The following is a 16,851-nucleotide window of genomic DNA, read 5'->3' as shown; positions in this document are numbered from 1 at the left end:
GGGATGCACTTTTTTCCAGGGGTTTCAGTACAGCGTAATCGATATTGCGTCACCAGGCAGGCGTGGCCTATTTGAGAATTTGCATAGGTCACCGATCATGCGCAGTTAGGGAAAAGCAATTTGCTTCAAATACCTCCACTATTGCAGGGCTTTCGTGCACTTCATATTCATATACAGTATCATGAAATACCTGTCCACGTTCGCAGGGGTTTCGTGCACTTCATAATTATATTCATATACAGTATCTTGAAATACCTGTCCACGATCGTTTATATTCATATACAGTATCTTGAAATACCTGTCCAAGATCGCAGGGGTTTCGTGCACTTCATAATTATATAGATATATAATATATTGAAATACCTGTCCACGAACGCAGGGGTTTCGTGCACTTCATAATTATATGCATATGTCTTGAAATACCTGTCCACGAACGCAGGGGTTTCGTGCACTTCATAATTATATGCATACAGTGTCTTGAAATACCTGTCCACGAACGCAGGGGTTTCGTGCACTTCATAATTATATTCATATACAATATCTTGAAATACCTGGCCACTGGTTTCGTGCACTTCATAATTATATGCATACAGTGTCTTGAAATACCTGTCCACGAACGCAGGGGTTTCGTGCACTTCATAATTATATGCATACAGTGTCTTGAAATACCTGTCCACGAACGCAGGGGTTTCGTGCACTTCATAATTATATGCATACAGTGTCTTGAAATACCTGTCCACGAACGCAGGGGTTTCGTGCACTTCATAATTATATGCATACAGTGTCTTGAAATACCTGTCCACGAACGCAGGGGTTTCGTGCACTTCATAATTATATTCATATACAATATCTTGAAATACCTGTCCACGAACGCAGGGGTTTCGTGCACTTCATAATTATATGCATAGTGTCTTGAAATACCTGTCCACGAACGCAGGGGTTTCGTGCACTTCATAATTATATGCATACAGTGTCTTGAAATACCTGTCCACGAACGCAGGGGTTTCGTGCACTTCATAATTATATTCATATACAATATCTTGAAATACCTGGCCACTGGTTTCGTGCACTTCATAATTATATGCATACAGTGTCTTGAAATACCTGTCCACGAACGCAGGGGTTTCGTGCACTTCATAATTATATGCATACAGTGTCTTGAAATACCTGTCCACGAACGCAGGGGTTTCGTGCACTTCATAATTATATGCATACAGTGTCTTGAAATACCTGTCCACGAACGCAGGGGTTTCGTGCACTTCATAATTATATGCATACAGTGTCTTGAAATACCTGTCCACGAACGCAGGGGTTTCGTGCACTTCATAATTATATTCATATACAATATCTTGAAATACCTGTCCACGAACGCAGGGGTTTCGTGCACTTCATAATTATATGCATACAGTGTCTTGAAATACCTGTCCACGAACGCAGGGGTTTCGTGCACTTCATAATTATATGCATACAGTGTCTTGAAATACCTGTCCACGAACGCAGGGGTTTCGTGCACTTCATAATTATATTCATATACAATATCTTGAAATACCTGTCCACGAACGCAGGGGTTTCGTGCACTTCATAATTATATGCATAGTGTCTTGAAATACCTGTCCACGAACGCAGGGGTTTCGTGCACTTCATAATTATATGCATACAGTGTCTTGAAATACCTGTCCACGAACGCAGGGGTTTCGTGCACTTCATAATTATATGCATACAGTGTCTTGAAATACCTGTCCACGAACGCAGGGGTTTCGTGCACTTCATAATTATATGCATACAGTGTCTTGAAATACCTGTCCACGAACGCAGGGGTTTCGTGCACTTCATAATTATATGCATACAGTGTCTTGAAATACCTGTCCACGATCGCAGGGGTTTCGTGCACTTCATAATTATATGCATACAGTGTCTTGAAATACCTGTCCACGAACGCAGGGGTTTCGTGCACTTCATAATTATATGCATACAGTGTCTTGAAATACCTGTCCACGATCGCAGGGGTTTCGTGCACTTCATAATTATATTCATAGTGTCTTGAAATACCTGTCCACGAACGCAGGGGTTTCGTGCACTTCATAATTATATGCATACAGTGTCTTGAAATACCTGTCCACGATCGCAGGGGTTTCGTGCACTTCATAATTATATTCATACAGTGTCTTGAAATACCTGTCCACGATCGCAGGGGTTTCGTGCACTTCATAATTATATTCATATACAATATCTTGAAATACCTGGCCAAGATCGCAGGGTTTTCGTGCACTTCATAATTATATTCATATACAGTATTTTGAAATACCTGTCCACAATCACAGGGGTTTCGTGCCCTTCATATTTATATTCATATAACGTTACAGTGTCTTGAAATAACGTTACCTGTCCACGATACCGTTGTAAACCATGATTTATTTTCGTAAATAGACGCTACACGTTTTACATTTCTATAACGGCTGTTTATTTCTTTTCGAAAATCGTTTAAATTTAAGATTTTAAAACATAAAAATAACCTGTATGACTGTGTTGTCCTTCATTATCCATCAGTGCTGATCCTAGGTTTTGAAATGCCCGCGCAAAAAAACTGACTTACTGCGCATGATCGGTGACCTCTCTTAATAATTTTTTTTTAGAAAGGGGCGTTTTCCCAACGCCCTCAGGGACGCCCATTTTACGTCGTGGTAATGAAACCCCTGGAATTTAGTGAGTCCCGTGCGAGAAAGGTAAACAGATGACATCCTGGAAGATACCACCGAATGGGGTGAAGCGGGCAAAGAATGTAGCTGTCTAATAAATACTGTGTTTTCGCCCAGCACTAAAACGGATACCAAATTCAATAATAGTACAAATAGCCTTTATCTTTATCTAAACGAACTCAGTATAATTTAGGAATGCGATAAAAGCGTTAAATAATGTATGTCAACGTCACACCCCCGTGTCATCGACGCATAGGTTCTTCCCCCTCCGCCCATCAGGAAGTGTACACAAATGAACTGTTTGGTGGAAATCAGCTGAGCGATTCAATTCTCGCTGGCTTCAGCTTTGAATATTAATATGGGGTATCTGTCCTCTGTCGCGCTCGCCTTTTACTGTTTTTAAACTGTCGGTTTATGTAAAATCCTGTGGTTATTTGGCACGAGACGCTGTGATCTGTCGACCATCCTGTTTTGCTGCAGTGAGTGAGTCATTCAGTTCTCACAATAACATATGACATGTAGTTTATTGTACATATTGTACTAGTAGTATTTTTTAATCATGACTGTAGTTCAAATAGAAGATAGCTTTTATATGTGATGACCGATGCTGGATATTATTGACACAGCATTAGGTGAGATAAGTGTTGTTAAAAATGTGCATCTCTTTGGTTTAATTTAATTTCATTTTTTTATAAATTTATTTAAATGCAAATGCTTTCAGGTATCTACCATAAAACAACACGTTTTCCCTTCCACATGTATATAAAATGTCTTTTGTGAATGGACAGTGTTTAAAGATAAAAAAAAGTTTTAATACTCTTTAGGATGGATATACTGTACATATGATGGATATGATGTTCTGTGTGGTAGCCATGAAGTCATTGGATGCAACAAGGACGGATTTGAGTTACATAACAGCTCTCTGTATGTCGTGTTGCTTCAATGAAACTGTTGCTCAAACGTTGTGAAAGAAGCATAGCAGAGACCCCTCCTTCATAACTGAAGAAATTAAGGCCTAGGTATTTATCACATGGATATCTATATCCATTTGCTGTACATTTCTCTAGCTCCCAGTGCACCGTTTTAACTGGTATGCTGCTAAGAGGAGCACTATTAATGATTAGATCAATAGACAAATAACATTGTGTGCAACTTTGTACCATTAATACATGGCCTAGGGAGAACTGGTTGTGTGTATGCATTACACAGTGGCTAACAAATCAATCCTGTCTCCTTGCTTTAGAAAGTAGAAATTGTTCACAGAATGTGATGCATGAATTGAGTACTGGAAATGGACGATTTTAGGTGACATTTACACCAATGTTTGGGATCAGTAAGGTTTTTTTTTTTTTTTTAACTTTTAAAAAAGATTTTTATTGTTTTTTCTTCTCACCAAGTCTGCATTTATTTAATCCGAAATACAGCAAAAGCAGTTGTATTGTAAAATATTTTTACTATTAATAACAGCTTTCTATTTGAATATATTTTAAAATGTAAAATTTATTCCTGTGATCAAAGAAAAATTTTCAGAATCATTACTCCACTCTTTAGTGTCACATGATCCTTCAAAAATTTGCTGTTAAAAAATAATTTTTTGTTATTATGATCAATGTTTAAAATTGTTGAGTACATTTTTTAGGATTCTTTGATGAATAAAAAGATCCAAAGATCAGCATTTATCTGAAATAAAAGTGTTTGTTACACTATACACTATACCATTCAAAAGCTTTTTTTTTAAAGAAAGAAAGAAAGGAGTTATAGAAATTAATACATTTATTTAGCAAGTATGCTTTAAATTGATCAAAAGCGATAATACATAAATAATAATAATGATACAAAAGATTCTATTTCAGATAAATGCTGTTTTTCTAAACTTTCCATTTATCAAATAAACCTAGAAAATGTTATACTTCGCTGTTTTCAACATAATAATAAATGTTTTTTAAGCAGCAAATCAGAAAATTTGAATGATTTTTGAAGTATCATGTGACTGTAACAAGGATGCTAAAAATAAATTACATTTAAAAATATATTCAAATAGACAACAGTTATTTTAAATAGTAAAAATATATATTTTTAAATTTACTGTTTTTGCTGTACATTAAAAAAAACATTAAAAATCTTAGTGTTCAAAAATGTTTGACTGGTAGGTAGTATACTTTTATTAATAATTTTGCATATACCTTTATTTGGCAAGAACACATTAAATGGATCAAAAGCAACATTCTACAATGCTTTCTTCTGAACTTTCTATTCATCAAAGAATCCTAAAAAAATGTATCAATGTGTATATAAGATGTAGAAGCTGGATAATAACAACACTGTACACTCTCAGAGAGTGTATGTGTAGTTTTTAAGACATAACTGCTTCATTGTAGCCTTTTTAATGAGCTGCTTTTATAATATAAATAATATTAAGAACATAAGCCAGGATAATTGTGTGTGTGTTTGTGTTTACTATGTTGGCTTTGTGCCTCCCCCTGCCATACAGAATCTCTTTGATGTGTGAATGAAGTGCAGGAACTAAAAATAGTCATTGATATCCAGCAGTTTACTAATTGTGCTGTAATGATTTTAAATCCATAATGCATTTGTCATGTACATTTCTGGGTGGTAAGACCAGAAAGCTGAACAGGTAGTTTTAAAAGTAGTAGACATGAATCAGGTTGTTTGGGTGAGTTTGTGTTTATCAGGCACATGTTTTGGGGCTTGCTTCAGTCTGTTAAATCCTCTGTAAATCTCTAGATGCCTGATGCTCGTAATGTCAGACTGAACAGATGTAAGTGCCACTGTGTGTGTGTGTGTGTGTGTGTGTGTGTGTGTGTGTGTGTGTGTGTGTGTGTGTGTGTGTGTGTGTGTGTGTGTGTGTGTGTGTGTGTGTGTGTGTGTGTGTGTGTGTGTGTGTGTGTGTGTGTGTGTGTGTGTGTGTGTGTGAGTGTGTGAGTGTGTGAGTGTGTGAGTGTGTGAGTGTGTGAGTGTGTGTGTGTGTGTGTGTGTGTGTGTGTGTGTGTGTGTGTGTGTGTGTGTGTTCTCAGGGCTTTTATCACCAGAGAGCTAACAGATGTCACCATATCTAATCAGAGACCATAATCTATCTTATACTGTCTGTTGTTTTTGGTGTGTATTTATTTGTAATGTCTGCTTATGAGCTGGCCAACACAGAATAACACAGGTCCATTTTCTGCAATTATTTTGTCAGTATGTCATTTGATGGAGAGTGTTTATGTCCATGAGTGGTTATGAGTCATTACTCTGCAATTAATCCATCCATTGCTAATGAGTTTGACTCATTCAGGCTAATTTGTGCTATGGATGCACTGACTCCTCTTATGTTACCCCCTGCCTTCATGGCATATATTAGAATGAGAACAATGAGCTCAAGAGAGGCAAAAAAGACACTGTGTCCCTGTAATCTTCTGATGTCTCTGCTGGACAGTATTACTTTAGAAAAATGAGTGGACTATATCTACTTGTTTTGATTTAGTGTTGTACTGTCAATTTTAATACCATCAAATTTTTTTCACTTCAGAGAAGGCACTACTATTCAAAAATTTGGCTTCAGATTTTTTTGTTTTGTTTTGATTTAGTTTTTTTTAATAAATGAGAAATTGAGTACTGGAAATGGAAGATTATAAATGGCATTTACATTACTGTTTTGGTAATTTGGGGCTCTTTTGTGCTTTCCCCATATCAAAAAGTATACGATTTCTTTCCACAAAGCATTAATCAGCACAACCATTTTTAACTGTGGTAATAACAAGAAATGTTTCTTGAGCACCAAATTAGCATATTATAATGATTTCTAAAGGATCATGTGACACTGAAGCTTAAAGTAATGACTGCTGAAATTCACAGAAATAAATGTACATTTTAAATCTCAAATTTATAGAAACTAATAATTAAATGCAGTCAGAGGCTTACTGACTATAAACTTTTGAACAGCAGTGTACATTGTTTCAGGCACTGTGTTTACAACTAAATACTCTGTTGCCATAGTCTCATGTTATAGATGCACTTGGTTTACATAGAATTGTCCATTTATTGTGGCATGATTTTGTTCAGCATAATTTAAATCCACCATCATTTGACACTGAAAAGCTGCTCTCTTCTTGTTTTTAGGTTTGGTTCAATTTCAGCACAAAATCTGTCTCTGGTTTCTGGAAACTGAATGTCTTGGTTCTATTTTTTCATACACTGTATTGAATTTTTTTCACCTGTGTATTGGCTGTGAGGTAAAAATCATAAGACGTGTTGCTTATAGAAGCGATAGCACACCTCTCCTTAAAGGAGTATTTCACTTTCAGAACAAAAATGTACAGATAATGTACTCACCCCCTTGTCATCCAAGATGTTCATGTCTTTCTTTCTTCAGTCATAAACAAATGCTGTTTTATGAGGAAAACATTTTAGGATTTCTCTCAATATAATGGACTTCTATGGTGCCCCTGAGTTTGAACTTCCAAAATGCAGTTTAAATGCAGCTTCAAAGGGCTCTAATTGATCCCAGCTGAGGAAGAAGGGTCTTATCTAGTGAAACGATCAGTTATTTTTAAAAAACATTTACAACTTATATAGTTTTTCATCTCAAACGCTCGTCTTGGCGAGCTAAACAAGACCAGCATTTGAGGTTAAAAATTATAAAAATTGTAAATTTTTTTATAGAAAATAACCCATCATTTTGCTAGATAAGACCCTTCTTTCCTCGGCTGTGATTGTTTAGAGCCCTTTGGAGCTGCATTTTGGAAGTTCAAACTCGGGGGCACCATAGAAGTCCATTATATGGAGAGAAATCCTGGAATGTTTTACTGAAAAAACATAATTTCTTTACGACTGAAGAAAGAAAGACATGAACATCTTGGATGACAAGGGGGTGAGTACATTATCTGTCATTTTTTGTTCTGAAAGTGAACTACTCCTTTAATAAGCCACACATGATTTCAAGTATAATTCTTAGTGGTTTGTTCAAACTCTAGCCCTAGGGGCCCTAGCACGCCCCACTATTCACCTTTTGCACATTTCTATATAAGAAATGATTTGTCATTAGTAAGGATTTCACCTTACTTTATCATGCATTTGTTTTTTTGTGCAATCATGAGGATTTCTTCTGATTAGTCTGTTCTGTCTCGCTGACAGATGCAAAGCATGCTGGGACGTGACTGAGACATGATGGATCCTGAGGAAGCAGAGCTTCAGAATGACTACCGTTATCGTAGTTACGCAGCTGTCATTGAGAAGGCTCTGCGCAACTTTGAATCATCTAGTGAATGGGCCGATCTCATCTCCTCACTAGGAAAACTCAACAAGGTAAAGTCTGGAGAAAACAAATCAATAGATTTAGGTTATCATTTGCTTCAGTTGAAAAACAAACAAAATCAGTACAAGCAACTCTTTAAAACTTCTTTAAACTGGTGTCTGTTTTTAAAAACTCAAAACACTCCACAAAGACAGTTTTTACATATTTCAGAGAAATCAATTTATAGAGTGTGTGAGTGAATGAGTGAGTGGGTGTGTCCCAGCACTGGGGCTGCACGAGTTAGTGCAGTCTCAGGACTGGGTTGCGTCAGGAAGGGCATCCGGTGTAAAACGTGCCAAATCAGTTGTGCGGATCCCTCCGCTGTGGCGACCCCTGAGTTGAAGGGAATAAGCCAATAAAGAGAGAGAGAGAGAGAGAGAGAAATCAACTTATAAATCTTACCCATAGTTGCGCATTAAGCCAGTAGAGAAGTATTTTAGAATTTAAAAAACACACAATTTAGTTTCCTCTGCAAGTAGAGAAGGAAGTTTGCTTAGTTCAGTTTAAGTTCGTTTTTTTTTAGAGAAGTGAGAGACATTCCTTTGTGATCTTCGGTCCTATTGAACAAAGGCGTTGAGTATAGCATTACTGCTTGACCTCAAACACATCACACAAAAGTTCAAAGTGCAGCTGATTTGAATAAGTTGAACAGGACATGTGAACACTGTCCTTAAGATTAGACAAATACTTTTCATCTCAACCTTTGCATTTTTTTTTTCCTTCTTCCAAACACATTTATGTGCAGATGTAAAAAAAAAAAAAAGTTGTTTTATTAAAATTTCTCTCTCTTTACATGGCATGTGATTTTCTTGTTTGCTTAATGGGACATGACTTAATCTAACATGATGCTATGATTAACAGTCTGCTTTTTAACAAGTACGATCGATTTGTATATCAGGTGACATTATTGATTGTATGTCTTGTAAAACATGTTTCAAGTGCCGTGCAAGTTCCTCCTTTGAGCTCTTGTTGGTGGCTTGTTTGAAACCTGTTCAGCAAATGTGGTCGCAGAGTGAGATATTTATTTTGAGAGTGGAAAGCTAGTGACATGGATGATAAATAAAGACTGTGACTACAATGTGTGAATACTAGCTTTTTTTATTTTCAATCACTATATCAACACTACCGTTCAAAAGTTTGTAGTCTGTAAGATTTAGATGTATATACAGTCAAACCAAAATTTATTCAGACACCTTCAACATTTATCGCATTATCACAGTTTATTCGCTGTAGTTTAGAAAATGGGGTCACACTTTATATTAGGTGGTCTTAACTATTATGTACTTACATCAAAAAATAAGTAAAATATAGTAAGTAAAAATAAGTTGTACCAAATGATAAATTTAAATGTAAGTACATAGTAGTTAAGGCCACCTAACGTAAAGTGGGACGGAAAATAGTAATAAAATATGAGAAGAACTCAAGAGTTAAACTGTGCAGGAACAAATTCATCTTGATAATGTCAGGTAACTGATAGAAAAGTATGTAATAGTTTACAACTGTTAGTACGACAATATTTACACAACTATTAATACTTTGTTGACCAATTACCAAGCAATGATTGCTTCTGTTCAGTCTGTGGTATAAAAAGGTCACATTAGCAATTAAAGAAAAAACACTTAAGCAAAATATGGTCTGGTAAAAATGTCTGAATAAGTTTTGGTCTCAAATTTTTATTAATTTTACAGGTAGTCCACTGTAAGAAGAATTTTTGGGTATAAAATGTCAGAGTTTACTTTACATAAATGAACTATGGTGTCCTGCACCCACTATTAAAAAAATATCAAAAATTAGATCTGCTGTCTGAATAATTTTTGGTTTGACTGTGGATACCTTTAGAATATCATTTAAAAAATTGGACCAGTCAGTATATTTTTGCTTTTATTTACACCATCCATCCTGCTCTGCTCTTCCATGCTTTGTGTTTCTCAGGCTCTCCAGAGTAATCTAAAGTACTCGCTCTTACCACGACGGTTGATCATCGGGAAGCGTCTGGCTCAATGTTTGCATCCTGCCCTGCCCAGTGGTGTCCATCTCAAAGCACTTGAGACTTATGAGGTCATTTTTAAAATCATTGGCACAAAATGGCTAGCCAAGGATCTCTTCATATACAGGTTGGTGTCAATGATAAATCCTGGCTAAATGAAATGTATACTTGTAATAACTTGTATTAATTTTTTACATAAATGTTTTAATATATTTTACATTTTATTTCATATGTTTTTAAATGAATTAATAGTATTTTATAATAAGATGAATGGCCTTTTATTGAAATAAGAATTAATACAAAATTGGCAAACACATATATTTTGCATTTTTTAAATATTCAAAATACAACCCGAAATATGTGAGATTCATTTTCAAAGGTTAATATGGTGGTATTTGTGTGTTCATCTGTGTACAGCTCCGGACTGTTTCCATTGTTGGGACATGCAGCGATGTCAGTGAAGCCAGTTCTTTTGACGCTGTACGAGCGATATTTCCTGCCTCTGCAGAGGGCTCTGTTACCCAGCCTGCAGGCCTTTATCATGGGCCTTCTGCCAGGACTAGAGGAGGGTGCTGAGGTCTATGAAAGGTGCAACCTAACACCAGACATCAATAAATGATTCTCATGCTGACACTCTAGAGACTTCATTCTAATCTACAACATACTCACCACTATACTCTGAATTCGTTTGTCACTTTCCTTACAACTGTGCCTCAATTAATACATAATCAATTTAATTTTAAAGGGATAGTTCACCCAAAAATGAAAATTCTGTCATTAATTACTCACCCTCATGTCGTTCCAAACCTGTAAAACCTCAAATTTGGAACACAAATTAAGATTTTTGATGAAATCCGAGAGCTCTCTGACCAATGCAACTACCACGTTCAAGGCAGAGAAAGGTAGTAAGGACATTGTTAAAATAGTCCATGCAACATCAGTGGTTCAACTTTAACGCGGTAGTTTCGTGGCTGTCTATGCAGGGTCAAAAATCTCTCAAATTTCATTAAAAATATCTTAAATTTGTGTTCCGAATTTTAAATTTTGGGTGAACTATTTCTTTAAGAAAATACTGCATTATCATTGCTCATAACTGTCTTTCTTCCTGTCTTAGGACGGATGCGTTGCTTGTGAAGTTGTCAGTGTTGGTGGGTCAGTCTGTGTTTTATGGTGCACTGTGGGGTTCAGTGCTTATATGTCCTCTGGTGCGGCTCCCAGCCTCCCTCTTTATTGTCGCACACTTTGACCACACAGTCACTGCTCGAGAACAGAAGTATATGCTTGGGACAGACCACAAGCTAGTGGTGAGTGTGTATTTTACTTTACACACTGTACTTTATTTCCTCACAGCTAATAGTTTGGTTCAAATTACACGTGACGTCTACTCTGACTAAGGTCTGTTGTTTTAAAAGAATTATGTAACTGAAATGTACACCTTCCTATCTCTCTGCTCCAGATGAAGGCTGTTTGTCTTGCTTTGCAAGACTCTAACGTTCTGGTCCAGAGAAACACACTGGAAATCCTTCTCTACTTCTTCCCCTTCACGACCTTCCAGGTTATCCCTCTTCTTTTTCTTTCTTCAATTTCATCTACATTTGTGTAACCAGTCATAACCCAATTTATGTTCCATCTGATCCCTTGATCCTATCCGTAGGATCCTGAGAAATGTGCCATTCCACTAAATCAAGATGAGATGATCAGTGTGGTGTCTTCTGCTTCGCTCACCTTGCTCAGGAGAGATATGTCTCTGAATCGACGCCTCTATGCATGGATGCTCGGTACCGCTGACAAATGTCTAGAAAATTATAGAATACCACAGAAATGCTGTTTATTAAATCAAATTAATGACATTTACCCTTTAAAAGAGTAGTTCGGCCCAAAATGATAAAGTATTGAATGAGTGATTCTACAGAAGATAATAGAAAGTTTTATGGCAGTTGTTTTGTCTGTTAATAATCTGCTAATGAAGTTCTACTAATGATCCAATTTTTGGTGAAAAGGTAATACAGGTTTAAAACAACATAGTTGCGGGTTTGTTTTTTAATGGACTATCATTTAAAGTTATTTCTTAGTATTGATAAATGTTTGTTTTGTCAGGCTTAGACATCAAAGGAGGAATGGTGGCTGCAGACTCTAGTCGCTTTAACACTGTGGAGGAATATACTGCATTCTACTTCAGTACACACTCCAGAGAATTACTGGTGCAGGTATAGAAGAGAACACACACAGCTCAAATTGCATTACATAACTGTTTAGTCAAAGCATTAAAGTAGAGCTTATCAATTAGATCTGCCATTGCATTGCACATATGTTAGTGTATACATAACAAAATATAAAAAAAGGGGTATGAATACTTTCGCAAGGCACTGTACATGCATGGTGATCACAACTCATATTTGACATTTTCTTCATAGGCTGTGGTAAATATTCTGAAGCAGAAAGATATAGAGGCCAACCCAGACAATCTAATAGAGTATCTCAGACCGTTTCGCATCATCATTAGCCTGTTGGACAAACCTGAAATAGGTAAAGACACCCACATGATTCAATTTGTAAAATGCTTTACTTTGGACCTGTTTTACACAATTATTTCAATCTCTGCATTCTCCCACACACAGGGCCATTGGTGTTGTCTGATGTGTTGTTAGAGGTGGTCAGAGCTTTTTATAGCTACTGTAAAGTGATGTTAGGAGAGGACAATCTTAACTCCAGCCTCAGTGGCAGCCAACTTAACAGGTCAGAGAGAAAGAATCAATGCTCATTTTTACTGTGTATAAGTTTTCCTGGAGCTAGAGAATTGTATTAGCAATGCAGAAAACCGTTATTTTAAATTGTATCATTTTTTACAACATTACTGTTTGACTGTTTTTTTTTTTTAATCAAAATAAATACAGCATTGGTAAACATAAAAAAATGGTAAAACCCAAACTTCCAAGTGGTAATATAGATGGTACAAAATTAATTAAAGGCTTAGTTCACCCAAAAATGAAAATTCTGTCATTAATTACTCACCCTCATGTTGTGCTAAACCCGTAAAACCTTTGTTCATTTTCAGAACACAAATTAAGACATTTTTGATGAAATCTAAGAGCTTTCTGACCCTGCATTAACAGCAACAGAACTACCATGTTCAAGGCCCAGAAATGTAATAAAGGCATAGTTAAAATAGTCCATGTGACATCAGTGGTTCAACCTTAATTTTATGAATAAGGACTTTATTCTGACTGACACGGAGGAAAAGAAAGTGATGAATAGTCTTTTTTTTTTTTTTTTTTACACACACAAGAAGTATTCTTGTAGCTTCATAAAATTAAGGTTGAACCACTGACGTCACATGGACTATTTTATCAGTGTCCTTACTACCTTTCTGGGCCTTGAATGTGTCAGTTGCATTGCTGTCTATGCAGGGTCAGAAAGCTCTCAGATTTCATCAAAAATATCTTCATTTGTGTTCTGAAGATGAACGTAGGTCTTACGGGTTTGGAACGACATGAGGGTAAGTAATAATGACAGAATTTTCATTTTTTTTGTGAATTAACCCTTCAATAATCTGTGAATAAATGCTGTTTCTGATTGTTGGTTGTCTACTCCATGCAGTAAAATCAAGGAGAATAAAACTTCCTCCGAGATTATAAAGACCGTCAATATGCTTGTGGGTGCCATGAGCAGCAATTATCTCTGGGACTACATGACAAGACACTTCCAAACCTGTCTTAGGTAAAAACACACAAACTCATAATAAACAGCATTACATGAAAATAAATGAGATGATGTGGTAATGCCTAGTGTTGTGGTTGTTTCTCAGCTCGCTGAGTGATCCAGCCGAGAAGCATCCATCTAAAGAATGGAGTAGCCCTCCTTCAGTGACTGAACTCTCAAAGCTCATTATCTTCCTGTTGGATGTTATTCCTTTGGTATGATCAGGTGATTCTTCTTTGGAAAACCTTTTCCAAATCTTGCTAAATTGGTCTCATTACTCTTCTTGGATTTCTTATTAGGAACTCTATGCAGAGATTCAAACGCAATACCTGCCACAGATGCTTGGCAGCATGCTTCAGTCGCTACGTAGTCACATGACATCCCTTAGCCTACAGGAGCTCACGCAGGCCATGAAAGCATGTTTTAAAGTGCTAAGTAAGATCCAGATGCCAGTGGCTTATTTGGACATGGAGGAATCACAAACGCAAGATTTGGAGCAAACACAGGTATGATGGATAAGTTTTTTATTAGTGTTGAAAACAGATTTCTAATTATTATCAGTGTTGAAAACTGTTGAGCAGCGTAATATTGTTGTGAAAACTGGAAGCTTGTTTCTGCCACTGAATAAAAAATGAAAAAGGTAATTGCAGCTTTTTATCTTGCAATTTTGACTTTTTTTCTCTGAATTGAGAGATTTGAACTCAAAAGTTTAAAAATCAGAATTGTGAGATTTTTTTTTCAGAATTGCAAGTTTATATCTCACAATTTTGACTTTATAACACACATGACATATGCAGGTTAAATCAGAATTGTGAGAACTTATTGTGAGAAAATATGTCTTTTTCCCCTTCAGAACTGGACATTATAACTTGCAATTCTGACTTTTATTTCCTGCAATTGCAAGTTCATATCCTGCAATTCTAACTGTGTGTATAACTATTTTATATCTATGTTTATATCTTATGTTTAAGTTTCTCACAATTCTGAGAAAAAAAGGTCAGAATTACAAGTTTGTAACACACAATTCTGACAAAAAAAGTCATAATTGTGAGATAAAGGGTTGCAATTACCTTTTTTTTTATTCAGTGGCCAAAACGGGAAACTGTCACTTAAAGCATCCTACTGAATAAAAAAAATAAAAAAATTAGTGTATCGTTTTAATAATCATACAATTTAAAATTTAAATTTAAATGCTATTCAAATTATGGTCTGGAAATGTGTTTTTAAAGGGCTCTATTTTTGTACAAATATAGATTGTGATGACAGGCAACAACAAAGTCAAGGAACGTGACCAGGTAAATGGTAACCATGATGACAGCTCCACTGAGGTAGGTCTGAATGGAGGGACACAGGAGACACAGGAGGCGGAGCCAGGTGTAGCTCCGTACCCTCCTTTGCGCTCTGAAGACAGTGGATTAGGCCTGAGTGCTTCTCCATCCGAACAGCACCTCCCACCAGGTCATAATGGATCAGATATTGCTTCTGGTGTGAACTCTGAAGCAGAGGATGTGTGGAGAAGGGGAGGAACTATAGAAAACATGTCCAAATGTGTGCAGGACATACTGGCATCTGTGATCACAAGGTAATTCAGTGTATGCTGTGTGTGCATAATATGCATATTTTCAGTATGCATGGAATATAGAACTTACTTGGTAGTTTTGATAAAATGTGCATATACACTATTAATATATTCCAGAATGCAATGTATTTGACTTGACCTTCCATTTGCAGTGTGTCAGATGCGTAAAAAGTGTTTTGCATTCATACTACTTTTTAAAAATAGTATGCAGTATGCAGTGTATATTGCAGACCTGGCGTCAAAGGTCTGAAGGACCGACACTGTCACCTAAAACTAAGCCAACTTGTGCCACCTCAGATTCAATTTGACCCACTCCAACCCCCAAAACGATCACCGGTGAATTTAAACTCAAATGTGCTTTTGAGCCAGATAAATGCACTCAGTGCTTTTAGCTTATATTCAGTGCTTTAGTCGATAAATTATTTTGTAAGTTTGACATAACTAGAAAACTGTATATTGATTTTTGAAGATGCCCAAGAATTTTTATTAATTTACATAGACGTCGCACTTTAAAAATTAGGCTGCCATATATGTGACTCTGGGCAACAAAACAACTCTTAAGTATATTTGTAGAAATAGCCAAAAATACATTGAATTGGTCAAAATAAAAAAATAATTTATAATAATTTATGCCAAAAATCATTAGGATATTAAGTAAAGATCACGTTCCATGAAGATATTTTGTAAATTTCCTTCTTTAAATATATAAACTTAATTTAAATAAACTTAAATAAACTTAAATTAAATATTTTGAACTATCCCAACAAATCATACAACAATGAAAGCTTATTTATCCAGCTTTTAGATGATGTATAAATCTCAATTGAAAAAAAAAAAATCAAACCTTATGACTGGTTTTGTGGTCCAGGGTCACATATAGCCAGGTTTTTCAAGATAGTGGGTTCCTTCGTCTAAGAAAAAAAAAAGCGTTAAATGAGCAGAATATATATTTTTAGCTGTTTGGCTTATTTAAATCATTGATTTGTCTTATTTCGAATGATTTTAAATAATCCCTATTGGAAGTTCGTTGAGGCCCCCTAGTGGGCCCAGTTCCCTGTTTAAAGATACTGCTGGTGTTTTTTCTTTAAGGTCCTGCAACTAGCAGTATGTGTACTCACTGTACATGCTTTGTCTCTGTTTATCTCTTAGGCATTTGTTGGACGTCATGGATCCAGAGAAAAAAAAGAAACAGGAAGAAGCTAATCAGCTAAATCCTAATGCTTCTCCTAAAGGCAGTAAACGGTCTCCATTGAAACGGAAAGGCAATCGAGACTTGGGTCTTATTAAAGACAGACTTGCTGAGTTTTTCAACCCTAGTAAACTGATGATCCATGTCCTTCATGGGTCTTCTAGAGATGGGGATAAAGACCACAGACCAGCAGAGTTGGAGTGGATTGGAAATTTCCAGTCAAAGAGCAAAGGGGAGATAACAGAGTCATGCCGCCAGGCCTTTACCGTGGTCTGCCAGCTTCTACTGGAATGCACAACGTTTCCTGTCTATTTTACAGAAGAAGAAAACCAAGACCTGCACACATCTATGTTCAACAAGACAGGTAAGTAAAGAAATGTATTTGAATGCTTCGTTAAACTGTGTTTT

At 36.2% G+C, this 16,851-nt stretch overlaps 1 protein-coding gene across 1 annotated transcript in view; it reads left to right on the top strand.

Annotated features, from left to right (window-relative positions):
• Positions 1-3,035: 3,035 nt before the first annotated feature.
• The window catches only part of dop1b (DOP1 leucine zipper like protein B), a 29,938-nt gene continuing 16,122 nt past the window's right edge, over positions 3,036-16,851 (top strand). The window contains exons 1-15 of the mRNA XM_073845403.1: positions 3,036-3,175; positions 7,830-8,000; positions 9,922-10,103; positions 10,394-10,564; positions 11,091-11,280; positions 11,433-11,531; positions 11,631-11,754; positions 12,074-12,183; positions 12,391-12,502; positions 12,595-12,712; positions 13,574-13,693; positions 13,782-13,890; positions 13,975-14,181; positions 14,929-15,257; positions 16,404-16,807. Coding sequence (XP_073701504.1) covers positions 7,860-8,000; positions 9,922-10,103; positions 10,394-10,564; positions 11,091-11,280; positions 11,433-11,531; positions 11,631-11,754; positions 12,074-12,183; positions 12,391-12,502; positions 12,595-12,712; positions 13,574-13,693; positions 13,782-13,890; positions 13,975-14,181; positions 14,929-15,257; positions 16,404-16,807 — 2,416 coding nt within the window. The 5' untranslated portion in view covers positions 3,036-3,175; positions 7,830-7,859. The remainder of the gene's footprint in view (positions 3,176-7,829; positions 8,001-9,921; positions 10,104-10,393; positions 10,565-11,090; positions 11,281-11,432; positions 11,532-11,630; positions 11,755-12,073; positions 12,184-12,390; positions 12,503-12,594; positions 12,713-13,573; positions 13,694-13,781; positions 13,891-13,974; positions 14,182-14,928; positions 15,258-16,403; positions 16,808-16,851) is intronic.

This window comes from Garra rufa, chromosome 8, assembly GCF_049309525.1.
Source record: "Garra rufa chromosome 8, GarRuf1.0, whole genome shotgun sequence".
NCBI lineage: Eukaryota > Metazoa > Chordata > Actinopteri > Cypriniformes > Cyprinidae > Garra > Garra rufa.
Note: the sequence above shows the minus strand (reverse complement) of the source record. Positions and strands in the feature narration are given on the sequence as shown.